The sequence below is a fragment of the Macrotis lagotis genome, chromosome 1, assembly GCF_037893015.1.
Source record: "Macrotis lagotis isolate mMagLag1 chromosome 1, bilby.v1.9.chrom.fasta, whole genome shotgun sequence".
In the NCBI taxonomy this organism is placed as follows: Eukaryota; Metazoa; Chordata; class Mammalia; order Peramelemorphia; family Peramelidae; genus Macrotis; species Macrotis lagotis.
This window is the reverse complement of record NC_133658.1, coordinates 44,949,604-44,977,072: the sequence shown is the minus strand read 5'-3', so window position 1 is coordinate 44,977,072 and position 27,469 is coordinate 44,949,604. Positions and strand designations below refer to the sequence as shown.

The 27,469-nt window shown below is 44.3% G+C and overlaps 2 protein-coding genes across 6 annotated transcripts in view; both read left to right on the top strand.

Annotated features, from left to right (window-relative positions):
• The first annotated feature begins 2,105 nt into the window (after window positions 1–2,105).
• Window positions 2,106–23,150, top strand: KARS1 (lysyl-tRNA synthetase 1). The gene is made up of 14 exons (XM_074199721.1): window positions 2,106–2,372; window positions 14,150–14,306; window positions 16,143–16,308; window positions 17,218–17,311; window positions 17,683–17,869; window positions 18,167–18,292; window positions 18,932–19,051; window positions 20,153–20,315; window positions 20,429–20,602; window positions 20,773–20,858; window positions 21,073–21,158; window positions 21,746–21,872; window positions 22,466–22,609; window positions 22,918–23,150. The coding sequence occupies exons 1-14, from the start codon at window positions 2,311–2,313 to the stop codon at window positions 23,044–23,046; spliced, it is 1,821 nt and encodes a 606-aa protein (XP_074055822.1). The 5' UTR covers window positions 2,106–2,310; the 3' UTR covers window positions 23,047–23,150.
• Window positions 23,151–24,503: 1,353 nt separating this feature from the next.
• Window positions 24,504–27,469, top strand: part of ADAT1 (adenosine deaminase tRNA specific 1) — a 31,759-nt gene continuing 28,793 nt past the window's right edge. For 3 of the 5 annotated variants that reach the window (XM_074199771.1, XM_074199751.1, XM_074199742.1), the window contains exon 1: window positions 24,872–24,972. Coding sequence is in view for 1 of the 5 variants with exons in the window: in XM_074199733.1 (XP_074055834.1) it covers window positions 24,540–24,972 (433 nt within the window). In the remaining 4 variants the exon portion in view is untranslated. Of the gene's footprint in view, window positions 24,973–25,252; window positions 25,344–27,469 lie in introns of those variants that run through there. The other 2 variants (XM_074199733.1, XM_074199761.1) reach the window with 2 other exon arrangements.

Below are 27,469 nucleotides of genomic sequence, written 5' to 3'. Positions count from 1 at the left end.
CCTCAGGCACTTGACACTTATTAAATGTGTGACCTTGGGCAAGTCTCTGAACCTTGACTGCCTTGCATCCAGGGCCATCTCCAGTTATCCTGATTCATATCTTTCTATTGGACCCAGATGGGTCCAGAGGAGAAAGTGAGTTTTGATGACCCAGAAGAGCAGTCCTTCAACTAAAATCCAATTCATGAGCTTGTCCTGAAGTCATGGTCTTCTTGGAGACCAAAGGCCAATCATCGTCATGAATAGGGCATGATTGAAACAACAAAACAAAAAAATGTTTATTCCCTTCCAACTTCTTGATGTCCCAGCTAAAATCTCATCTTCTAAGGAAACTTTTCCAGGTCCCTCTTAATTCTAGTGCCTTCCATCTGTTCATTTGTATTTGCCTGTTGTTTTCCCCCATTGGACTGTGGCTCCTTAAGGGAAAGAACTTTTTTGCTTTGCTTTGTATCCTCAGCACTTAGCCCAGTATTATACGGAATTGCTTAATAAATCCTTATTGAATGAACAAGTCCGTCAGCTGATTAGATAACTAGGAAGTGAACTTGAATAGAAGAGAAAGCCTAAGTCCTGACTAGGAGGATGGTGAGTTCTCTCAATAGCAACAGGAAAGTTAGGAAGAGGGGAGAATTTGAGAGAAAGACATAATGAGTTCAGCTTTGGACCTATTGAGAGGGTTTAGTTGGAAAGGTCACTGAGGCTCTGCTAAATAATTACTTAAGCTGTTTGAATAGACTCTTCTATAATAGCTACAGCTCAAATACAGGATGTCCCAAAAGTCTTAGTAAAGTTTTAATCTCTAATAACTTAAAAATAGTTAAGGAGTGGATAAGAGCACTGGTGCTGGAATCAGGAAGACTGAAGTTTGAATTCGTCCTCAGACACTTACTAGCTGTGTGACCCTGTTAACCCTGTTTGCCTCAGTTTCCTCATCTGTATAAAATGAGCTGGAGCCGCTCCAGTAGCTTTTCTAAGAAAACTCCAAATGGTGGAACTATGCCCAAAGGGCAACAAAAATGTGCATACCCTTTGACCCAGCAATACCACTACTGAGTCTATACCCTGAAGAGATGAGGAAAAAGGGTAAAAACATTACTTGTACAAAAATATTCATAGCAGCCCTGTTTGTGGTGGCAAAGAATTGGAAATCCAGTAAATGTCCTTCAATTGGGGAATGGTTTAGCAAACTGTGGTATATGTATGTCATGGAACACTATTGTTCTATTAGAAACCAGGAGGGACGGGATTTCAGGGAAACCTGGAGGGATTTGCATGAACTGATGCTGAGTGAGATGAGCAGAACCAGAAAAACACTGTACACCCTAACAGCAACATGGGGGTGATGTTCAACCTTGAAGGACTTGCTCATTCCATCAGCGCAACAATTGGGAACAATTTTAGGCTGTCTGCAAAGGAGAGTGCCAGCTGTATCCAGATTAGGAGCTGTGGAGTTTGAACAAAGTGCAAGGACTATTCCCTTTAATTCGGAAAAAAAAAACCCCAGATGTCTGATTGTTTGATCTGGTTACTTCTGAGAATTCTGTTCTCTTTAAGGATATGATTTCTCTCTCATCACACCCAATTTGGATCAAGGTACAACATGGAAACAAAGTAAAGACTGACAGAGTGCTTTCTGTGGGGTGGGGGTGGGGTGAGGGAAGCAAGATTGGGGGAAAATTGTAAAACTCAAATAATATCTTTAATAAAAATTTAAAAAATAAAATAAAATAAACAAAAGTATTTTCTGCTCAAAAAAAAAAAAAAAGAAAGAAAACTCCAAATGGACTCCGGCATGACTGAAAAGTGTAGGTCGGGGAAGGGGCCGAGTTGTCTTGGGCTGGCCAAGGCAAGGGGGAAGGGCCGCGCGTGCGCGCACGCATCCGCCCCGCCGCCGCTCTCCATCGCCGCGGTGCTGAAGGAGCCCATAGTGCGCCTGCGCCGCTGGAGATTTAAAGCTCCTCCGCCTCCCCCGCCCCCTCGGAGGGAGCCGCCTTCGCGCAGCCGCGAGCCTGAGCACGCGCATGCGCTCATGCGACCGAGAGCGCTTACCCCGCCCCGCCGTGCCTGCATGGACCTACCCTAAGCCGAGGCTTCCTGTCCGCCAAGGAAGCCTCTCTCTCGGTTTAGGAGAGGGGTTGGCAGAGATAAAAGGGAACCACTCTTAGGGGGCCACTCTCGACTTCCCGCAGGAAAGCCAAGTTCCCAGGCATCGCCCTCCGTCGGAGCCCCACCCCTTCCGGCTCAAGGAGTTGTTGACCCGGAACCGCTATCGGAGCCCTAGTCCCTTTCAGGTCGGGTCCTCGGGTGAAGATGGCGGAGGTGCAGAGAGCGGAGGTGGCGGGCGATGGCACCGAGACGAAACTGAGCAAAAAGTAAGCCTTTGTAATGAGAGAGCCGGGGTCGGGAAGGGCCGTGGAGAGCGGGGCGGGTCCGGTCGTGTTTCCCCGGGGAGGAGCCTGGGCCGGGAGCTGCGCCGGCGGCTCTCGTGGGCGCTGACGTGCTTCTAAGAATCCGCTTTCGCCGCCGGAAACTACAAGCCCCAGCGTGCAGCGCGGTCCGCTGGGGGCTGGCGGCTTCCGTTTAGCGGCGGCCCGCTGGGCCAGAGGTCTTGCCTACCTCCCTACCCGCCGCGGTGCCAGGCTCAGTCCGGCTTCAGGAGTCGAGGAGAGGGCATCGGCGATGGCTCGGAGCGGGATTTTCCTTTAGTCCGCTCTGGCTCTGCCTGTGCCCCCCCCCTGCCGTGGAGGAAAGGTTTTCCTGGAAATGCAGACGAGCAAAACGTTGCAAAGTTCTTTATCCCTTGTTTTTTTTTATCTTCCCAACATCATGTGAGCGTGACACTCTTATTTTTTAATGTTATTTTATTTTTTCAATTCTACGCAAAGATAGTTTTCAACATTCATCTTTTGTAAACCTTGGGGTTCCACATTTTCTCACCTCCTTCCCTTGACAGCCTGTAATCTAATATGGATTATACATGTACAACTATGCTGTCAAAGGGCTTCCTCCGATAGAAATCTTGAATCTATTCTTGAAAATTTTTCTAAAAGCAAGCTGGATCCTAGATTGTTTTCAAAGATTACCTAAATGTATTTGATTGGAGGGGATGAATGGGTTAGAGGAGAGGGAGCATATCAAATAGACTCACACATTTGATCCATAAATATAAAGAAAGTTTATACTCACTTCTCAGCTACTTAATATTTTCAATTTTTTTCCCTGTTTTAGCTTAAATAAGAAACTCTAAAGTAATTATTAAATTGGAGAGAATATGGGTCTTAGTCTCAAATCAACTACTTACATAAGGGAATCTATGGAGCTTTGACTAACTTTTTTTCCCAAGCAACAGGTGTTTGATGTATTTATTAAATCCCTACTGCTAAACTAGGAGTTCAAAGAAAGGCAAGAGACAATTGACAGTGAGTTTTAAGAAGACATTAAATTCAAGATGTCAGATAGGCAGTTGAAAATATAAGAAGAGGTTAAGAGAAGGTTGGTCTGGATAATGAGATTTTGAGAGTTATTGGCATAGGTAAAGATAATTTAATCCATGGTGTTGGAGGAAATCACCAAGTGACATAGAGGAAGCACTTAATGCATTTATTACCTGACCCCCTCCTAGCTTTCCAGTGTTGTTGCACCTCTCCTCCATGTATTGTAAAGGCCCAGGACAGAGCCCTGTGGGACCTATGTTTAATGGGCATAATCTGAATGAAGATCTAGCAAAGGAGACTTAAGAGTGATCCAGGTAGGGGCGGCTAGGTGGCTAAAGCACCAGCCGTGGAGTCAGGAGTACCTGGATTCAAATCCGGTCTCAGACACTTAATAATTACCTAGCTGTGTGGCCTTGGGCAAGCCACTTAACCCCATTTGCCTTGCCAAAACCTTAAAAAAAAGAGAGAGAGTGATCCAGGTAGATTGGAAGAGAACCAAGAGAGGGTGATGTTCCAAAAACCTAGAGAGATGAGAGATTTGAGAAGAGGATTATCTAAGGTGTCAGGTTGTGAAAAGGTCAGAAGGAATGAGGATTGGCTAAAGAACAGTGGGTTTGGTAAATAAGGGATCATTGGCAACTTTAGAGGAAACATTTTTCAGTTGAATGGTTGATATTAGAAGCTTGACTGTAGAGAGTGAAAGGAGAGGGGAAAGAGTCTCCTCAAGGAATTTAAACTACAAAAGTTAGAAGAGATAAGGGATGATACTTAACTCTGGATGGGCAAATCAAATGAGGATTTTTTGAAGACCGGAATAGTTGGGCTTGTTTTAAAAAGTAGGAAGGGATCCAACAGACAAGAAGAGAGTGACTTCTCTGTTGAAGTCCTTTAAAGGGAGGAAAGAAAGATATTGAAGGTATTGAAGACTTGGGGAAGGAAGGGAGGAGTGTTTAGAATATCTAGGTGGAAGATAGGGATTTTGTGACCCTCAGAAGAAATTATTTAGTGATGGTGTTTAATTAATGAGTTTTGGTTTCAATTTGCTCCTACAAAATGTCATGTTCACACCAACAAAACTGAAAAGTATATTTAACAAAGTGATTATAAAACAGGTAGAAAGAAATTAGTTTTATAGCAAAAGTAACCAATAAGTCCTAATTATAATAAAAAGAAGAGCAAAACCTATATAAACACGTATAGTATGAGAAAACATCACCCATTCGGGGGAGCTTCAACATCTGAATCAACAGTGGCTAGGGGGTCCCAGGGTACAGCCTCCAGAGTCCTGATCAGGAAGTTCCCAGGCAGAGCATCCTCTCCATGGGTGAGACTCCAATTAGGCTAAAGTCTACTTAAATCATTATAACTTGAAAGCAAAGAAGGCTTCTTGCCAACTTTTTGTGGCGTTTTTGTTGCCAATTTTTGTTTACAGGTTGTCCAAGGAGGGAGCCACCCCAAGAATTATGGTGTTTACATTCAGGAATGGCCAGTTCCTGAAGAGATAGACAGTGTTAATCAAGTATGGCTTTGAGAGTCTGGCCAGGACCAGTCAAGGGCATTCAGTGGTTCTTTTAAATACTCAAGCTGTTTTAAATATATGCATAAGAGCAATCCTGCTCATCTCCCCTCCCTGTACATCAGGAGTGAATTGAGGGTCAGTAATTCTCTGTAGCTAAACTATAAGGCCTTACCATGGAAAATCTTATAACTTATGTTTTAACCATACAGATGGTGGTAGAGGGAGAACCAGAATATTCCAACTCCTTTAGGGCAGTCAGTGTCATGAGTCAGAAGATGGAAAGAGTGGGAAAGGAAATTGTTCAAATTCAAGCACTGCCATCTAGATGACTGTCTTAGTGTTCTGAGTAACTCCCATTAAGCCCATACTTACTATTGGTAGTTAAATCTAGAGGATTTATAATGCATGTCAATCTGATATGTTCCTTTTTATCTTTCTATTAAGATAATCTAGTCACAGAGAGCAGAGATTATTTTTAAACTACCTTATAAACATTTTAGTACCACCAAAGTGGTCATAGCCTTCTACAGCATCTTTCTTGGATGGCAATACTAGTAGAGTACATGCTGATGCTTGAAAAGCTTCCTTTCTGGTCCTAGCAGTCACAGATTCTCAGATGGCTCACGACCAGCCAGTCAGCTGAGTATAGGCCAGAGTCAGGAAAGCTCTGCTCATAGAGAATGAATTCTTTGGTCAGTTTGCTCCTCAAAGCCCAAGGGAGAAAGGTGGGAAAAGGAGGCAGCCTGCCAGGACTCAGTTTCCAACCATGTATAAATTGAAGTGTTGCTACTATCAACAATAAATTTCATATCCTTGTTCAGAGATCTAGTGAGTGTGTTATTGGAAAGATTCAGTTCTAACAACTTGACAGTTTTGTTGTAGAGGGAACAAAAGGAAGATGGAGCAAATTGAAAGAGAAACTGAATGATTTTTAAGAGGCATGAGTTGCATCAGAACTGTGAACCAATCAGTAAAAGTGGAGTTGGTTAAATATATAGATTTAGAACTAGGAAGGGTACCAAGAAATACTATTGATTGGATGCTTAGTCATTTCATGTTACAGTGCTCTTGATAGGCTTTGCAAAAAGACTCTGTGCCCCAAGTAATTGCAATTTTTATATCAACATCCAAAACAGAGGAGAGAGATAGTAACTGAATCTGTGAGGGCTGATGAGATCACCAAGTAAAGTAGCACAGAGAGAAAAGAAAAGGGGCAGGACTGACATGGAGAGGGAAAAAAGGTGGTGAATGACCCAGCATGTTGGAAAATTTAATTTATTCCTAATAGGAGAAGCCAATGTTTTTATGCCTTACCATCTATGTCATATATAATTCAAGAAGACATTTTGGGAATGTTAGGATAAGGATCAAATAACTTGAAAATAAAACTGATTATATATTTAGACATTTACTCATGGAGAAGTCATTACTGAATCAGCTATCTATAAAAGAGGCAGATCATGGACTTCAAAACCACATTAGAAAAAGGAGTAACAAGAGAAAGAGTACACCTTAGTTACTTTCACCATAACTATTTAAATTAGCTGTTGATGCCAGACAAAAGGAATCAACTCACAGCTTCCCAAGGAAGTCAAAGAGATCTAGGTAACCTGGATACTGCCTCAACTAGGAAACATGGCAGACAAGGACAGCACTCATTCAGAAAATGAACTTGTCATCCTAAGATTGTTTAAGGAGGAAACTAAGATTAGACAAGAGAGACCCAAAAGGAAAAAAACCTCAGTGTAGAATTTTATGGCAAGCTCTCCTTTCCATTAAAAGAGCACAGCCCCCACTTTGCTGCTCTGTGCCTAGAATCTTTCCCTCACCATATTCCCTTGATACTCCCTCTACAACTCATCTTCCTTTGTTCTTCTGCACCACCTTCATAACCTCCCTGGGGGTCAGTCCTATGTGGACCTTTTTATTTACATTTTGTCTTCCTTGTTAGAATATACACCACTTGAAGGCAGAGGCTAGTTCTGGTGGGATTAACTGCAATAAAATAGGTGCTTAACTTGGACTTTGTATAGCAGACAATAGATAGTTAAAATCCTGTGCCCTTTCAAGTAAACTGTTAAATCTGGTACCCTAGCCATGCTGTTCTTAGGAAGAATAGAGTATAGAAAAAGGCTTTTCTCTCACCCATGAGCAACTGCCTCCCTATTATAGATAACTTATCATCTGGGCCTCAGGGGGGAGAATTTCAGGGAGAATTTCAGACTCAGCCAAGTGCAAGCTGACCTCAGCCTGGGAAAGCACCAGATGGGACCCAGCATGAGAAGATCTTGGACAGAGCTGCTTTGATTTCCCTCCTCCCTTTCCTCTGAACTTCACTAGTGGAAAATTCCCAAGTTTAGGGGTACCTGGCTGACATCCAAAATTTCCCCTTAAATACATTTCTCTCCTCTCCCCTAGGCAAACAATAGTTGATCCACCTTTTGACTCTACTTAATTTCTAAACCTTAATAAAGCCTTTTGACTCCTTTTGACTGAGAAAAAGTTCTTTGAGGTTCTCTCTTCACCTCTGAACCAGGACTTCTATAAAGAAGGAGAAATGACCTAAGTCTTAGTAGTTGACACAGTTGTGAGAACATTTGGGGATAAATTCTGAAGGTAACTGCATGAGGGGAGAAGACCAGAGAAGAATTCAGAAAGAATATCAAGATTTATGATACCAGAAAAGGGTCTGAGCATCTCAGTGATTACTGATTCACAAGGTCTGCTTCTTCATGGAGGGTGGGGGGGTAGTGGATGGTCCAGAGGAAAGAACAGTGGATTTAAGCTTGGAGTTCAAATGTCTTTCCTGTCACCAACTAACTGGGTGACTTCACTTTCTTGACTTTAGGGGTTGGAGTCAGTGATATTTAATGTCTCTCTTAGCTCTAATCTAGATCTCTACCAAATCTTATGAGAATAATCTCCTAAGGATATCCTTGGTGAGGGAAGGTAAGAACAGGGAATTGTCAGACATTTCATTAACATTTCATAAATATCCTACAGTAGATTGCATTTTTACAGTTCCTAATTGACCAAGACTTAACACAAGATTCTCCTGCACTTAGTCTTTAGTTAGTTATAAAAAAAAAAAAAACGGTCACTTAAAAGATTTCCTTCAGCAGGGCTTTGCCTAGATGTTATTTCAGAGATTACAAGATTTCCAGGAAGATGCAATAGAGCTAGCACTCTTAAATTTAATTAAGTAATATCAAAATCTCTCTGAACTCCTCTAAAATATGGAAATTACACTCACCAAAGATAATTTTTCTCTTAGGCAGTGTGTCTCGCATCAAAATGGGCAAAAGATTTCTCTGTAGATGTTCCATTGGCTGATGTTTATGATTGTATCAAGTACAGGAACATTGTGATCTCCTAAAGGAAATCCATAGTTACTCAAAAGAATTCAGCCTATATTGCCTCAAGGAAAATCCAGCCAGGGAAGAATGCCTGTTGTCCAGATAGACAGACAGTCCATAGAGAACTGATTCATCTTGGAAAGATACTGGGGAGAGTCAGTAGACAGGGTCCAAGATGGAGTAAGAAGATGCAGTGCTTTTGGTGATGATGTTTCTTCCTGAAAGAAAGGTTCACCTTTGAAACATCAGTGTTTTTTAACAGTGATGCTGTGGAGATGTGAATTGTGAAATGTGTGTTTTCTGAAGAATTTGTTGTGGGTCACCCAAAGGCCATTGGGGAGGGTGAAGAACTGGCAAGTATCTGTGACAAAAGTGATGTAATCAGAGATGTGTGAATGGAAAAAGACTTGGTAGGGTAGAGGGAGGAAAAGCATAGAAAATTCCACTGGTAGCCATGCTTTGTCAACTCAAGTCAGCCAGGCCCTCTTCTAAACCCTTTCTCTCAATGGGATTGCCTTCTAATGGGGTAGAAAACACATAAAGGGAACCTGCAGGTGGATGAGGAGATGAAGAAACCTGAGGTGTCTGAAAAAATCCAGGAGTGCAGAGGCCCGAGCCACTGGACAGAGGCAGACTGTCGGGATGAGCTTGCAGGGAGAAGGGGTAACTGAGGAAAGTCCCAGGGGCGGCTGCAGCTGAGGTGGGGCGTCAGAACAACTGCTGGGAGGAGGGGAGCTAGGAACAGCCGAGAAAGCTGTAGGAGATTCATCCCATTGCAGTGATCCAATGTGAATGTTCCTCTTCCCTGTACAGGCAAACAGCCCCAGGCCCCATTCAGGGGTCACTGGAGGACTCAATGGGAATTGGCACCCACTAAGACCCAATTATCTCTTTTTCTCACATCTCCCTATTTTTGTGTCAAATTTCCCTTTCTGACAAGACCCAGAGTCCTCAGACCTACCTTTCTTCTAGTGTTCTCAGAAACTTTCCCTTGTTCCTAAATAAATGGTAATGGGGAGCAGCATAGTTACTTTCTTGAGGACTGTTGCACTTTGTCATCAACCCTATCCTCGAACCCCACAGACCTTTGGCTTAGTTCTTGGCCCACGATGGCTCTAGAGGAAGTCTCCCATCACCTTGAGGGAGGCTTTAGCTTGGCCTGAAAGTGAAAAATGTACATTTCTCATTTCTTCCCACCTTGCCTTTTTCTCTGATTTCACATCGAGAAAAAAACAGCATTTATGGGATTTCAAAAACAGTATACTTGTCTCATTCTGGGGTTAATTTTTTTTTTTTTTACCATGTTATTGGTGGAGGGGAAATCAGTTATTCAGAATTTCTCATCTGTGACCTGATTGTTCTATGCCTGGCATACCCTGGCCAATTAATAATAAACTCACTGGATGATTTACTGAATTTGAGCTAAATAGAAAAACAGAAGAGTTGCCTGTTAAGAATTTCATGGGCTAGGGGCGGCTAGGTGGCTCAGTGGATGGAATACCTGAGTTCAAACCCAGCCTCAGACACTTAATAATTACCTAGCTGTGTGGCCTTGGGCAAGCCGCTTAACCCCATTTGCCTTGCAAAAAAAGAAGAAGAAGAAGAATTTCATGGGCTAAATGGGACAAGAAGAGCTTTCTCTTCATTCATGTGTTGGGAGATGCCTCCAGATCTAGCTTCTGATTCCTACTGGTGGTGGTAAGCATTGCGGGGGGGGGGGGGGGGGGGGGGGGTCTTTTGCCATCAGTTTCATAGTTCACTGCTTAGAGGGTGTGGCCCAGGGGTTCGTGCCACTGTCCCTGCTTCATCAGAGCAGGACTCTTCTGGTGGAGGAAGGAGCTGCCTTTTTTCTTTGTTGCCAGCATTGTCCTTGCTTTGTCTTTGCTGCACTCTGTTTAACTTGCAGGATCTTTATAGAGAGCCAGTAGTAGCTCTGTTGAGTGGTGGGCTTGTTCACAGGAAGGAGAGGAGGGGCATTCATTAAATGCCTTGTGTTTGCCAGGCTTGGGAGGAAGGTTCAATTATTGTCCCCATTTTACAGATCAGGACGTTGAGGCAGTCAGGTGTAATAGCCCATCTAGTACAGAGCTGGGCAGCTTCCTGAATTAACTTCCCTTAGTGATGAATGGCAGCGTTTGAATTCATCTGTCTTGGATGCAACCCCAATTGGTTTTCTCCTCAAGTCTGATCCACACCTGGAGTGATTGAAGCTGGAATGGTGGAAGTGGGGCAGGCACCTAGCCAGCACCACGCTGCATGCTCTTTGTTTTAGTTGTTGTGATCCTCTGGATCCCTTGACTGGTCGGGAACTCTCCCCCCTGCCCTCCATAGCTGTGAAAGATTCAGTCTTCCTTGTCTGCATCATGCGACCATTTGGAGCTTCTTTGGGCTTGGGGGAATGCTGCGAGGGGTCTTTGTCCAGCACTTAACATAGTGACAAACGTGCACCAAGTCCTTAATAAGTATAGGTGCAATGTCTCTGGTTGGTCTTTTGGTTTCCAGTCCTCCCACTGAACAATAGTGGAACTTTTCAGGAGTACTTCATTGTGTGTGGAAGATGGAAAACAGTAGAAGTTAATCTTAACCCAAGGAACACTGGTGCCAGCAGTGTGAAGTGGACTGTAAGGAAAACCATTCCCTGGTGTTCATGAACTGGCCATCTTGACAATTAGGGCCCACAAGTCTGGGCTTGGAGTCAAGAATCCTAGTCCTGTCATTTGGGGCCCGCACTAATGTCACTGTGGACCTTCCTTTACTTATCCTGAAAGAGATTGTGCAGAAGATCTCCCAACCATTCTCTGGCTTGCGGTCTCTCACTTATTAAAAACAACAGCAACAAAACCTTCAGACCTCTCTAGGGTACATCAGGTCAGCATGATGTGTTGCAAAGAAATTGTCACTTTTGCTGAAAGTTTAATTGTCTTAGATTTATTGTATGCCTAGCATAGGCAGGGTAAAAACCAAAGGAACTTTTGTTCTACTGAGGGGAAAAACCACACGTGTACACACTAAATACAGAGGAAGCACAAAGTCATTTTGGAGGGAGCACCAACAGCTGAGATGAAGAAAGGTCTCCTGGAGGAAGCAGCCATGGGGCCTTTCAGGGGCAGCAGTGAAGATGGGAGCAACCCAGATCCAGGACCTGGCGTACCACCAGACTAGGACAGAGAGAGAGTGTGCGCCGAGGTCAGTCCAGGGAGGCAGACAGGAGCCAGAGGCAGCAAGGTATGGATTTTATTAGAGGGAGTGAAGTGACTTACCCAGAGTCTCCCAGCTAGGTAGTATCTGAAGTGGGATTGGAACCCAGGTCCTTCTGACTTGGGGGGTTAGTGCTCTTTTCCACTGCTCCACCTGGCAGGTAGACTCTGGAGTCAGAAGGACCTGAGTTCAGATGTAGCCCAGACACTTGTCACTTGCTGTGTGGGTCACTTATCCCTGATTGCCTCAGGACCATCTCTAATCATCCTGATTCATATCTGGCCAATGGACCCAGCTGGCTTTGGAGGAAAAAGTGAGACTGGTGACTTAGCACAGCCCCCCTCAATCCAATCCAGTTTATGTGCATATCATCATGGCATGACATCAGCATGGTCCTTTTTGAGAACAGCAGACAAAAATATCCTAGAGGGAGTAGGAAGCCACAGAAATAGGAGATTGGCATGATCAGAATTGGGATTAAGGAATGTCCATTTGTCTGTGGGAAAGACTGGAGACGGGGAGACCAAGTTAGGAGTCCAGTGAGAGAGGATGAGGGCCTGAGCAAGGGCAGTGTCTGTGAAGGTTGGGGGAGACTGGGAGAGACAGGGAGCAGAAGGTGGCAAGACTTGGCAGCTTGCTTGGCTTAGGGGCCAAGACAAAAAGGAAGAGAATACTTGCCAGGGCCTGAGACTTTGAGGCAGCCTGGTGGGGTGTTACAGAGGGCATTCCAGTTGTTTGGAGTCACTTGCTGCTTGTGTGACCTGGGTCTAGGTCTCAGTTCTCATGTGTAAAATGAGGGGAGTTGTCTAAGTATCTTCAGATTCCTTCTGGACCTAAATCTAGGATACTGTGATGATTTTTCCCTCTACAGACATAAGGGAGATAGGGGAAATGGTAGGGTTTTTTGGGTGGGAAGATAAAGTTCCATTTGGCATGTACTGAACTTGAAATGTTTAGCTGGCATTTAGTGAGATATGAGGGCTGTATACATGGGGATCATTTGCATTGAAAGGATCATTGCACCAATGAGAGCTTTTGAGAAAATGACTTTAGAAAATAGAGAAAAGAGAGCCCAGATAAGAGTCTTGAGTGTAGAAGAAATGGGACAAAGATTGTGAGACTGAGAAAGAGGAGGGGAAATGTGGGATCAGAAGCAAGAGAGTTGATTGTCTGGTTCTGCTGGTAGTATAAAATCTCCAGGAATAGGAAGTAATGAGTTGGAGCAAAAGCTACAGAAGGGTAAAAAGACATTGAGCTTTGCAGTAAACAGATCATTTATAGTACACTGGCTTCATTTAGGTAGGTTTTGGAACTCAGATTGTGAGGCTTTGAGGAAATGGAGGCATTGACTACAGATAACATTTTTAGTTGATTGGCAGTTAAATGGAGACAGATAAAGATGGCCTGATGGACTTGCAGGATCAAATAAATAAAGGAGTCTTTTGTTAAAGATGGGAAATCTGAACATGTTTGTAGGCATTGAAAGAAACCACTGGATAAAGAGAATTCAGAGATTATAAAGGAATGGTTGATTGAAGGATCAAACTTATAAACGAGAAAAAGGAATTCAGTTAATGAAAGGGAGTTTGTGTGTGTGTGTTACCTCTGAGAGTACCATTAGAAACAAGAGGCAGTCCCCATTCTCAAGGAAATAACGTTCTAATTGGAGGAGACAACAGATAAAGGAAGGAGGGATTCAGTTGCAAAGGACTAGGGATCCTTGGGATCCAGTGAAAGGATAGATGGTAAGGCCTAGTCTAGTGATCCTTCACCTTACCTTAAAGGATTATATAGTTTGTGACTGCTTATCTAAACTATGTGAATGGCATTTCTGCCCATCAGTAGGGGAAAAGGAAAGAGGAAACCAAAAATTAAGGAGAAAGTAGCAAAAGAAGAGCAAATTGAGGCTGATATATGAAGTATAAAAAAGCCTAATGCAGCAGTTAAAATGCTAAATTTGAGTTCAGAAGACCTGGGTTCAAATCCTGCACCAGCACCTACTATAACTGTGTGACCTCTGAGCCTGCTTCTTCATCTGTGAAATAATTGGTTGAGGTGGGTGGTTTCTAGGTTACTTGCCATCTCTAAAGCTGTGATCCTAAATTGAGAAATAGAAGGCGCTCCAGACAACCTCCATTTTTTTTCTTGATAAAATATAAAGAGAAATCTGAGCATGGGAGAAAGAGTAATTGAGTGGCTTACGTGTAAATTAGTGTGGTTTTCCCATGATTCAAGCTATGTAGTCTTCTAAGAGCTTAGTCTTCTGAGATTTATTGATTACCAGGATAGATTTTACCCTGTGGGCAAACTATTTGGCAGTTACAGCTCCTGTTAAGCAGAAGAGTCCAAGAGCCCTTCATTGTTTGTAAGATGACAAAGAGACAGTTTTCTTGGGCTATATGCTATATCATCTTATCTCACTCTCCTGTAGGTTTTGAGAGCTAAGTATTTTCTTACCTTGGCCATATTCTCCCCCACCTCCATTGCTTTTTGGGTATAGACTCTGAGGATAAGTGCTTGAATTGTTGATTGGTAATTGTTCAGGTGTAGAACTAAATTAAAAGTGAGGATACATAGTGATAGGATACATACTAGTTTCCCCAGGCATTGCTATACTAAATTTTGCCATTATTTTCACTCAGTGAGCTGAAGAGACGTTTGAAGGCAGAGAAGAAAATGGCAGAGAAGGAAGCCAAATATAAGGAGCTCAATGAGAAGCAGGCAAATCAAGCCCCCTCCACCAACAATCATGCTGTTGACAATGGTATTCCAGCTGATGAGGAGAGTCTGGATGCAAATGTGAGTGTTCACTTTTTGTCTTTTGGTTGATCAACTATCAAAAATAAAGGTAGGCTCAGACTGGCTAATATGACCAGAAAAGATAATGATCATTGTTGGAAGGGATGTGCAAAATCTGGGACACTATTACATTGTTGATGGAGCTGTGAACTCATCCAGCCTTGCTGGAGAGCAATTTGGGATTATGCCCAAAGGGCAGCAAAAATGTGCATACCCGGTTGATCCAGCAATGCCACTACTAGGTCTATACCCTGAAGAGTTGATAAAAAAAAAGGGGGGGGTAAAAACATCACTTGTACAAAAATATTTATAGCAGCCCTGTTTGTGGTGGCAAAGAATTGGAAATCAAGTAAATGTCCTTCAATTGGGGAATGGCTTAGCAAACTGTTATATGTATGTCATGAAACACTGTTGTTCTGTTAGAAACCAGGAGGGATGGGAATTCAGGGAAACCTGGAGGGATTAGCATGAACTGATGCTGAGTGAGATGAGCAGATCCAGAAAAAGACTATACACCCTAACAGCAATTTGGGGGCGATGATCAATCTTGATGGACTTGCTTATTCCATCATTGCAACAATTAGGGACAATTTGGGGCTCTCTGCAATGGAGAATACCATCTGTATCCAGAGAAACAACTGTGGAGTTTGAACAAAGACCAAGGACTAATACCTTTAATTTAGGGGAAAAAACTGCTATCTTATTGTCTGATCTTGCTATCTCATATACTTTGTCTCTTCCTTAAGGATCTGATTTCTCTCTCATCACATTCAATTTGGATCAATGTATACCATGGAAACAATGTAAAGACTGGCAAATTGCCTTCTGTGGAGGGTGTGGGAAGGGAAGTAAGATTAGGGGGGAAATTGTAAAATTCAAAATAAATAAAATCTTTAAAAAAAAAAGAAAGAAAATAGAGGTAGGAAGACATACATAGAAGGTGCTATGAAGTGACCAAGTATGGCCCCAGTGATGTCCCAGGTGATTTTGTTAATCCATTCAAACCTAATCATCTGATTATATTTGACTGTGATCCCTCTCAAGTTATAAATTTTCCCTCAATAGGAGTAGTTTTTCTGTTTTCTTGTTTTTACAAACAGTCTCTAAGTGAACCAGAAACAAATAAACTGCCTGGGACAGGCAGTTGAGACAGACATGAACTGAGTAATATAGACCTTTTAAACAAATGGCTTGAACTTCGAATGTAGGAGAAGACCCTATTTGGAGTCATTTTGAGTATTTCAAAGACGGTGATTTTAAATGTTATTTTATTTTTTTCAATTACATGCAAAGATAGTTTTCAACATTCATCTTTTTGCAAGCTTCTGAGTACAGCAAGTTTTAAAAGTGAACATAGTATGCTTTGCTCCTCATTCAGATGCCAGAGTTTCTTCTGAATGTGAATGGTACTTTCCATCACAAGCCCTTTAGAATTCTTCTTGTAGTTGATCATGGCACAATGCAGGTATGCTGGTTTCCCTGCCTCAAGTCTCTCCCTATCTTAGTTCAGCCCCTGAATGACTATAAGTTGATATTCTTAAAGCACAGAGCTAACTAGGCCATCCTCCCTTATTTGTTCAGTCACCTCCTGTGGCACAAATCTAGAATCCTTTGTTTGACTTTTAAAGTCCTTCATAATGTGACCCTGTCCTGCCTCTCCCTCTAACAAGACAGTTCTTCTTCCCCTTCCCACCTCCAGATGCCCTGGTTTACCTCAAGACTCTGCTTCACATTTTGTCTTCCTCATCTGATGGGGTACTGCGGGGGGGGGGCCACAGAAAGACTGAGTGAATGCTTATTGACTTGACAGCTTGGCCTATCATATTTCTATGACAGCAATATTTCAAGATCCGCAGCCAGGCCGTCCAGCAGCTGAAGGTCAGTGGAGAGGATCCCTACCCCCACAAGTTCCATGTGGATATCTCCCTCACCCACTTCATCGAGCAATATAACCATTTACAACCAGGTGACCACCTGACTGACATCACTGTGAGAGTGGCAGGTGCGTAAGCTCACCTGGCAGGCAGTAACCCTTACTGAATTCTAGTTCTTTAGTTGCCCAAGAAGTGGGGTGGGGGGAGCAGCCTCTCTCAGACAGGCATACCTGTTTCCTAACCTTCACCAATAAAGAGGGCCATCCCGAGGGATCCAGTTAAACTTGGAAGAACCAAGGAATAGAGATAAGGGTGGTAATGTGGAGCCTGGGGGGTAGCATTAGCCCTCAAACCAGTGTGATCTGGTAGACCAGCACCCTTCATGGCTCTAGGTTCAGGAAAACCAAGGGGCTCCTCAGCCGAGGTCAGTGTGTGGGTAGTGGTGTTCTTTAACTGAGGGTAGAAGCACTGGCACACTGCTGCTTCTAAATGAAAGCCACCAGTAAGATTCTTAGTTGCATTAGAAGAAAGTGAGTCTAGGTCTTTACAGTGATTCTCTTCTGTTATAATCTACAGACTTGATGTAAGTACAGAGGGGACTCATCCACAAGATGGATTTTTCTTTTTAAAAAGTTCTCTCCTCTTTTCTCCTTCACCATCCATTGTTAAGGCAAGGAAAACAAAGTTCATTATGAATACATATAGTTGTGTAAAACAAATTTCCATCAGTTCTCTATATGAAGATAGATGATTTATTTCATCATCAGACTTAGGAACTGTGCTTGATTATTGTATTAAGAATCTTTCAGGGGTGGCTAGGTGGCGCAGTGGATAGAACACCAGCCCTGGAGTCAGCAGTACTTGGGTTCAAATCTGGAATCAGACACTTAATAATTGCCTAGCTGCATGACCTTGGGCAAGTCACTTAACCCTATTGCCCTAAATTTTAAAAAAAAGCTTTTCAAAGTTGATTATCTTTACAATGTTGATGTTACTGTATTAATCGTTTTCTTGGTTCTATTTTGTTTTTTCTCTAGGCCGTATCCATGCAAAAAGGGCTTCTGGGGGAAAACTAATCTTTTATGATCTTCGAGGAGAAGGAGTTAAGCTACAAGTGATGGCCAATTCCAGGTATGGAAGACTTTCTTCAGTTGACCCATCACATGGTGGGGTTTGGAGATGCTATTTGTCTGTTTTCCCTTTTATCAAAATTAAAATTGCATGAGACTAAGTAGGTGAGCAGAACTCAAGTGAATTAGTTAACTACAATTTATTGAATATATAAATGGAAAAGAACAGCAAATCATGGCAGGAGGGAGGGAGGTTATGACTCTGAGAGGGAAAAGGGAACAGGATCCTGCCCTCAACTTGACTCCAGAAGGAGCCACACAAAAACCACCTTACGTGTTTGTTTAGGATTTTAGTGAGGAACCTAGGGTGAGAACACAGGTCATCTTGAATTTGGACTACAGTGTACTGAATTAAACATCTGTTTCCCTCAGGAATTATAAATCAGAAGAAGAATTTTTTCACATTAATAACAAACTTCGCCGGGGAGACATTATTGGGGTTCAAGGTAATCCAGGGAAGACCAAGAAGGGAGAGCTGAGCATCATTCCCTATGAGATTACACTCTTGTCACCATGTCTTCATATGTTGCCTCATCTTCATTTTGGCCTTAAAGACAAGGTAAGCTCCTGGTGTCTTCTTTCTCTGAATCCAGTCCTTTTTAGGGCTTATTTTGTTCTTTTTTGGGGGGAAAGGGAGGATTTTGCAAAGTAGTGGGATTAAGTCACTTGCCTAAGGTCACACAGCTAAGTAATTATTAAGTGTCTGAGGTCAAATTTGAACTCAGGTCCTCCTGACTCCAGGGTCAATGGTCTATCTACTGCACCACCTAGCTGTCCCCACATTTTGTTCTTTATCAGGATATGTGTATGTATCAGGATACAGTGGCTTGCTAACTTCTGTGATTGTTTCTTAAAGGAGACACGTTATCGTCAGCGATACTTAGACTTGATCCTGAATGACTTTGTGAGACAGAAGTTCATCACCCGTTCCAAAATAATTACCTATATAAGGAGCTTCCTGGATGAGCTGGGCTTCCTGGAGGTGAGGATGTCGTCTTTAGAGTGTGTATTCAGGCATTCCCAATGTGCACATTCCCTGCTGTTTCCTACTTCCAGAGGTGCTCACACGAGGAGTAGGGATCCTGCCTTGAGGAGGTCTTTGATGGGCATGCTAAAGGGTCTAGGCTGACTTTGCCACATAGCCTCTCTTGGTGTGGGGTTCCCAAACTCAGACACAGTGGTGCATTCTCCTGGCTGATAGCTGGCTTAAACTTTTTGGAAGTTGATATAGAATTAGCAGTGGCTAGATGGCCTGAAGTTGTAGTTGATTCATACCATCCCTCCACCCTGATCAGTGCCCAATCCCCAAGGTGTAGCAGACAGTCCAGGGCTTTGCTAGAACTGAGGTGCCTATCCTGTGTCATGGTGGGAGATGGTCTTTACCCCCCATTTTGTTCTTTAATACCAGAGATGTAGGAGCATTCTTTAAGCCACTTCCATAATATTTAAGTCTCATAGTGTCATGTTAATGACACTTTGATCTTGTTTAGCCACAAAACTACAACACATTTTTGAGCCTCTGTAATTCTCATTTGATTTATTATCTCACTTAGAATTTAGAAATTAATATATGTAGTCTGTAGGTCTCTAAGTTCACTAACAGCTGACTTTCTTTCTCTAGATAGAAACACCAATGATGAATGTCATCCCAGGTGGAGCTGTTGCCAAACCCTTTATCACTTACCACAATGAACTGGACATGAACCTGTATATGAGAATTGCCCCAGAGCTTTATCACAAGGTCAGAAGAAAATAAGTCCTTTCCTTTAGAGAAGGAAAGGGCTAAGAAACCCCTGAGTTTGAAGGTGCAGGTATCTAATGAAGAAGTCATAGTGATCTGGCCATACAAGCGATTCCCTAGGAAGGGGTATGAGAAAACAACATACACAGGATTAGAAATATGACCCCAAAAATGTTCTCTTTTCTGCTGGATTGTTGGCTACATATTCTTCCTGATGATGGCAAATTCAGTATATCTAAAAACTGAGCTTGTTCTCTATTCTCCCAGACTCTCTTCTGATGTTTTGAGGGCACTATCTTCCCAAGGTATTGCCTTCAACTCCTCTCTTGGCACCAGCCCCACAGTTCAATCTGTTTTCAAGTCCTAACCATTTCTTTTCATTACCTCTTTCCTATCTATTTCTCTCCACTCACTTAGTTGCCATCCTGGCCTGGGCCCATTACTTTGGGTCTGTTATAGCAGTTGCCTGCTGCCTCAGGTCTTTCCCCACTCTAGTCCATTCCTCAATTATCCACACCTCTCCTTCCTACCTCCATTCAATAAACTCTGGGGGCTTACCCTGCTCTCTGACTTGGCAACCATTGACCAATAATATATGACACTCTCTCCCTATGCTTTTTTAAATTTTAAATGAATAAAAAACTTCCCTATTTTCCTCTTCTCTCCTGTCTGTGCCTCTTCACTCTGTGCTAAACATGTTTTGGCCACCATTGAGTAGAGTTATGCAAAGTGGCTGAATTGACAACTTCCCCTTGTGTGTGTGTGTTTAAGCCATCATCTCTTGGTCCATGGTGGACCTTGTACATCATTTTTGCTCCTCTGGAATTGCAGTTAAAGTCTTTCAGCATTATTTCCTTTTATAAGTTGTTAAATTTAGTTCTCACTTTGCTCTACACCAGTTTATGCAGCTCTCTCCAGTTTTAATAGGTGTAAAGTTGTACCTTATATTTCTTCCAGTTTTTACTTTTCTGACCCAGCAGTCCTGAACAGTTTTTCACATAGTTGTTGATGGTTGTGACTCTTCTTGTAGGGATTACCAATGAATTTTGCAAGGCCACTCACCAAAGCTGCTTTGCCCATGACTGATTTTTCTGTGTTTAGATGCTAGTGGTTGGTGGCATTGACCGGGTTTATGAGATTGGACGACAGTTCAGGAATGAAGGAATTGATTTGACTCACAATCCTGAATTCACAACCTGTGAGTTCTACATGGCCTATGCAGACTACCATGATCTCATGGAGATCACCGAGAAGATGGTTTCAGGTAACCTTCCCCCCTGCCTTTGGCATTTGCTCTCAAGGGCTTATGCCCCATTTCAGGGGGAAAGGGGTATGTGGGATTTTGGTAGACCTTTAAGGAGCAGGTTTCTCTCTCAGGAATGGTGAAGACCATTACAGGAAGTTACAAGGTCACCTATCACCCAGATGGTCCAGAGGGCCAGGCCTACGAGATTGATTTCACCCCACCCTTCCGGAGAATCAGCATGGTGGAGGAGCTGGAGAAGGCTCTTGGGATGAAGCTTCCTGAGACCAATCTTTTTGAAACAGAAGGTAAAGATATTATCCCCAGTTATGTTTCTTCTTGACCTTAAGCATCAGATCAGAAGCCGTATTGATGTCATTGTAAATGTCTTAATGCTTTAAGGTTTACAAAGCCCTGGAGCTCTCCCTCCACAGGGATTTGGAAGCTCTTCCCCTAATTTTGTATATTTGGATCACAGAAACTCGTAAGATTCTTGATGATATCTGTGTGGCAAGAGATGTGGAGTGTCCCCCTCCCCGAACTACAGCGAGGCTCCTTGACAAGGTAAATGAACTCAGAGTTCTGGTCCCATGGGTCCAGGGGTGGATGGCTGCTGTCAGAGAAGAGAATCCAGCTCAGTCTTCAGAGGACTCAAACTAGATAGTAGGAAAAGCATGAGCCAGATAGGCATATTGAAGCCTTCCTTTGGGTGCTGACTTAGGGACTAGGAAAGCATCATTCAAACTCCTTCTCTAGCAATGTGTCCTTTATTGTTCAGCTTGTAGGTGAGTTCCTGGAAGTGACCTGCATCAACCCCACCTTCATCTGTGACCATCCACAGATAATGAGCCCATTGGCCAAGTGGTAAGAGATAGCCTGGCTCTCTTGGAGAGGATCCATCTTTGGTATCTTTACTGTATGTTATGAGTTTACTGAAAGGCACAGACCACCTACTCTTTGCACATATCTAAACTCTGGTTTCCAACCTTGAAAGCATCTGTGGCCTTGTTTAGCTTGCTCTTGGGAGTCATCCCCCAGCTAAACTTTCCATGCTGCTTTTTCCCTAATGGTACTGCTATTGCTGCTGACCCCCTATTCCCTCTCTCTCCTTTAGTTTCTGCAAACTATAGCAATACCTAAAGAAAGTTTGTCCCTCCAAAAAAAAAAAAATGTCATCAGTACTTCAAAATATCCATTGGTAGTTGAGTGATGGATTTTGCCCTGTCATAGGACAGTGGGGAAACTCTGGATTTGAAGTATGAGATCTCAAATATAAATCTACATCCCACTGCTGATTGTGTAACCTTGCGCAAATCATTTCCTTTGGGTTTCAGTTCCTTAACTGCAAATTTTAAAGTGAGATTGAGCTAGAATACCCCTAACTTAAGTAAACTGACCTGAGACATGGTACCTAGTTGCCTGACCATTGTCCTTTAATTTCCATTGTCCAGGCATCGCTCCAAGGTTGGCCTTACTGAGCGCTTTGAGCTATTTGTGATGAAGAAGGAAATCTGCAACGCCTATACAGAGCTAAACGACCCTGTGCGGCAGCGGCAGCTTTTTGAAGAGCAGGCCAAGGTAGGGGATGAAAGAGCAAGAGGTGGAAGCACTAAGCAGGTGTCTGATTCATGTTCTACAGAAGAAACAGTAATGCAGCACCACAGATGGAATCCAAAGACAGGACTCTGACCTCGTGCAAGGAGGAGTGGGTTGGGCTGAGACCATTCTGAAGGGAAGCCCCCTTGGAAACACAAACCTTGAGTGGGGTGACCAGGAGAGCACAGCTAGATCCAGATCTATGCTCCCTGAGGAGTGGGCATGGTTTTATTTTACTGAGAAATTTGCATTGGTTCTGGGTGGCTTTTTTTTTAATATTAAATGTCTGAGGTCATTTTTGAATTCAGGTCCTCTTAATTTCAGAGCCAGGATTCTATCCATTGTGCCACCCAGCTGCCCCAAGACCTTTAATGTTTAATGAGCTTTAATTATAAACATGGTTACCAATTAATTATGAGGTTGCTTTCTTCCACACACTCATTTTGTTTCATCCCCTTCTAGATCCACAGTGCAGTTTGATGGTTGTTTCTTAAAAGGGTAGGAAGCCCCTGGTCACTACAGGTGTTCAGCTCTCTCTCTCTCTCTCTCTCTCTCTCTCTCTTCCTCTTCTCCAGGCCAAGGCCGCAGGGGATGATGAAGCCATGGTCATTGATGACAATTTCTGTACTGCCCTGGAGTACGGTCTCCCGCCAACAGCTGGCTGGGGGATGGGCATTGACAGACTCGCCATGTTTCTTACAGACTCTAATAACATTAAGGTAAATGGTGGCTGGCCCTTCATATCTTCATAAAGATGTTATAGACAAACAAGCTTAAGTGCTATGCACCCCTAGTTATGGAACAATAAAGGGGAACTCCTGTTTGTAATAGGCTTAGTCTCCTCTAGTTAGGATTGAAGGTTAAGAAGATGGCAGCTGATTTTTTTTTTCCTTGTTGCCAGATCTGTGCTCCAGGCATCTGCTTCCTAATAAAGCAGACTGGAAGGGGCTGTGGTTGGGGAAGGTGTCCATGTTAGCAGATACATTTTGGGGAGCTTTGGGCCTCAATTGATGCTTTTTCTTTCCAGGAGGTCCTTCTCTTTCCTGCTATGAAACCTGAAGAGAAAAAGGAGAATCCATCACATGCTGATATGTCTGAAGGCCCTGAGACAGCTGCCTCCACTCAAAGCAGAGAAGTTCAGCATTTACTCGTATGAACAAGAGATTTGGGACATTGGACTGATGCAAGTGACCAGAGCTCAGTCCTCCAGCCAGGAGTACTTTCTACTTCTCACCACCAAATAAACCATTTTTCTCTTTTCCTGCTTTATTTCACTTATTTCTTAAGTCTTAAATTCCAACAGTTCAGCCATATTAAGATTTATCCTATGGGGCCGCTAGGTGGCACAATGGATAGAGCACCAGCCCTGGAATCAGGAGTCCCTGAGTTCAAATCTGGCCTCAGACACTTGATAATTACCTAGCTGTGTGGCCTTGGGCAAGCCACTTAACCCCATTGCCTTGCAAAAAAAAAACTTTTAAAAAAAGATTTATCCTATGACTTTGGAATGATTTTAACCTTTTTTTTTTCCCAGCTAAGGTAAATTAGGACTCAGGCTGGGCAAGATTTATAGGACTCTGGAGAAGGGTTTCCTATGGACAGAGAAATTGTGGCCTTGAATCTCAAAAAAGCCCAATAAAATTATTTTTTCTTTTTATTAGGGGGCTATAGTATAATATAATTGTCTTATTTATAACCCCCCCCCCCAAATCCCTCACACTTATGGTAGAAGGGTGATGACCAGAAGTTGGATTTTAGCAGTTTAAGATAGGTCAGGGGTTCTGAGGAAATGGAGGGAAAACAGATTACCATCTGAAATTTCTGTAGTACATTATGCAGGACCCTTTCTACTTGATATTATATCTCACAGTGACCCTTTTATTTATTTATTTTATTTATTTTATTTTATTTTATTTATTTATTTATTTCCTTAGCGACTTGGATCAAGGTGGAGCCGACAGGCTCAACAAATTTGCAAACGTTAGATGAGGAAGATGCAGTGGAAAGATCTGGACCTGCTGCCTGAGTAGGGGGTCACAAAAAGTTCAAAATTCCCTAGGGATAAATGTAAAGGTCATTTGGGTTTCAACGGTCAGCTTCAAATTTCCTGAACAAATTGGATTTTAAAGACAGCCAACAGGATGCAAATCAGCACTGCTGCGGCGCACCCCCCCCAAACATGAACCCATTGAGACAGGTGAAGCTAATGACCCTAGAGGGTCAGACCAGCTCTGGAGCAGTTGTTGGCCTTAGTTGCTCGGGTCGAGGAGACTGAAGAGAGGCCGGGGATGGGTACCGAAGACGTCCGCAGAACTGGCAGTGCCAGGTCTGGAAGGAAGGCTGGGGGTGACGCAGTTGTCTGCCAGTCTCTAAAGGGCTCCTCGATCCCGGGAGACCCAGAAAGAAGCGGTGAAATGTGCAGGAGTCGATGTGGTCAGACGACCACCGACCCAATTAATGAAGTGCGGGGCTGCTCAGGAGAGAAACACAAGTTTTCTTGCAGCACCAAGTGGCCGCGTCTCCACGGGCAAGCGGAAGTGGGCCCACATGGACGAAGCCGGAAGTTGTGCACCGAGCTGAGCGAGGGTCCGCATCACGCCCTTCCCCCCGCTGCCGGCCTCCCAACCTGGGGGTCACGGGCAAGGCTTAATGCGCAGGGCATGGCTGGAGGGCGGAGGGCCCCTGCAGCGTCCTCGGGAGGGGCTCGGGCGGCCGGACGCCCCTCTGCTCCGGAAAACGCGCCCCCAAGCCCTTCTGGGGGGCCCGAAGGGAGCCAGGCTGCTAGGGGGAGGAGGACGCCGCCCGTGCGGCCGCAACGTGGGATTCTTGTTCGGAATCCGCAGCTGCTTGCCTCGGCCTCCCCGCGCGCCCTGGCCTGCCAGCGAAGGCCCAAACAGGAGGCAATGGACGGCGGATGACGCCGGAGGGCACCCGCCCGGGCCGGCCGGCCTTCCCCGCGGCTCTGGGCCGACCTACTACAAAGCCCAGAGTGCTCTGCGCCCCGGCAGGGGTCCTGACGTCACATCCGGAGCGACGGGCTGCCCTCCCTTCCGTGCCGGAGCCGGGGCCGCCGGGTCAGAGGGTAAGCGGGGGCGGGACGGGCTTGGCCGGGACGCGGGAAGGGGCCGGGGGGCGCCGGCGGCCGGGCCCCGTCTGCTCTCCCGTCCCCCCGGGCGCCTCGGCCGGCAGCACCCTCGCTCCGCGGGCGGCGCCGCCCCGCCGCTCATCCTCGCGGGGGCCGCGCCCCCCCCCCCCAGCGGAGGGCTGGCCCGGCCGAGGGGCCCCGGGCCCTTTCCCGGCTCGGGGGATGAGGTTATCGAGGGGAATGCGGGCCGGGGGAGGGGCGGATGCGCAGGCCCAGCCCGCAGCCCCTCGGCTGCTGAAGGTGCTGGGTGCCCCGAGCCGCCGAGATGGGCCTGCAGAGCGCTTCGGAGTACCAGGTTTCGCGTGTGGGTGCGTGTTCTCTGCCCGCGCAAGCGGTGAGAGGTCGGAGAGCCCCCTCCCCTGCCTGGCCCGAGGGGCCTAACTGTCAGAAGCCCAGGCTCTCCTGAACAAATTTCCAAAAATGGAATGATTTGGCCCAAAACACGAGCCATTTACTCAGATCATTGTGGAGGGAATTCCTGCCGAGTTTAGACCCCAAAAGCCAGTTTCCAGTTCTAACGTTCTGGGCACAACAGTGGGTAAATCCCCAAAATCTGCGGGTTCTGTAAAATAAAATTTAGATTAGATGAACTTTTTAAAAATATATTTTATTTCATTAAATGCTACCAATTACATGTTTTTTTAATTTATTTTTTAATATTCTCATTTTGTACAAATAACGTTTTTTACATTAATAAAATATTCTTCTTTAAGAGTAAATAAAATACACCCCCATAAATATAGATTTTCTTAAGCAATAAAGTAAAGGGGAGAGAAAAAAAATTAAAATTAAAGAAAAATAATAGTAATAATTGTAGGTATGGCCAGGTGGCGCAATGGACAGAGCACCAGCCCTGGAGCCACGAGCATCCGAGCCCACATCCAGCCCCGTAGACCCAACAATCACCCAGCCATGTGACATGCAAACCACCCGATCCCCACTGCCCTGCAAAAACCAAAAAGAAGAAAAAAAAGACCCAAAATAAAATAAAATAGTAATAATAGTAGGGGTGGCTGGGTGGCAGACACGGCATTGGCCTTTGAGGCAGGAGCACCTGGGTCAAATCCAGCCCCAGACACCCAAAGATCACCCTGCTATGCAGCTCCAGGCAGGCCACCCAGCCCCATTTGCCCTGCACACTCCCCCAAATAATAATAACAAAAAACGTGCTGCAGTCTTTGTTCCAACACCAACAACTCTGTCACGGGTGGATCTCATTCTTTAGGATAAGTATATCACAAGAGTTGTTTCCATATTTTCCACCATTGCCACTGCTGATCGCAACTCCCTCCTTTATTATTTCTCCACTACCATGTACTATACTTTCTCCTTTCACTGACTGCTGTAGGGTCGCTGAGTGGCGCAGCAGACAGATGCCTGGTCCTGGGGCCAAGAAGCCCTGAGCCCCCATACCACCCCTTAGGCCCAGCATCCACCTGGCTCTGTGGTCCAGGACAGGCCTTCCAATCCCAGCCCCTTGCAAGAAGTAAAAAAGAAAATATTTTATATCTGACCACTCTCCCCCCATAGTCTGTCCTCTCCTTCATTCACATCCCCACCCCTTCCCCCTGCTCCCCTCTCCTTACTCCAGATGTCTATACCCCATTGAGTATATATGCTGTTTCCTCTCCTAGCCACCTCTGATGAGAGCAAAGGTTCCTTCATTCCCCCTTGCCTTTCCCCTTCCATATCATTGCAATAGCTCATTGTAATAAAAAAAACTTATTATATGAAATATCTTGGCCTATTCCCCCTCTCCTTTTTCTTTCTCCCATTACATTTCCCTTTTTTTCTATTGACTCCATTTTTACACCATATTTTGTCTTCGAATTCAGCTTTCTCCTGTGCTTCAACTATATAAGCTCCCTCTGCCTGCTCTATTAACTGAGAAGGTTAATATGAGTATTATCAGTGTCATTTTTCTATGTAGGAATACATGCAGTTCATCATCCTTAAGTCCCTCATATTTCCCTCCTTCTCCTCCAATCTCCATGCTTCACCTGAGTCCTGTATCTGAAGATCAAATCTTCTGTTCAGCTCTGGACATTCCAAAAGGAACATTTGAAATTCCCCTGGTTCATTGAAAGTCCATCTTTTTCCCTGGAAGAGGACATTCAGCCTTGCTGGGTAGTTGATTCTTGGTTGCATTCTAAGCTCTTTGGCCTTCTGGTATATTGTATTCCAAGCCCTATGAGCTTCCAGTGTAACTGCTGCTAAGTCCTGTGTGATCCTGACTGCAGCTCCACATTATTTGAACTGTGTCCTTCTGGCTGCTTGTAATATTTTCTCTTTGACTTGGGAGTTCTGGAACTTGGCTATAATATTCCTAGGGGTTGGTTTTATTGGGATCTCTTTCTCGGGGTGGGGGGGGGATCGGTGGAATCTATTTCTATTTTGCCCTCTGCTTCTAGAATATCAGGGTTGGGGTGGCTAG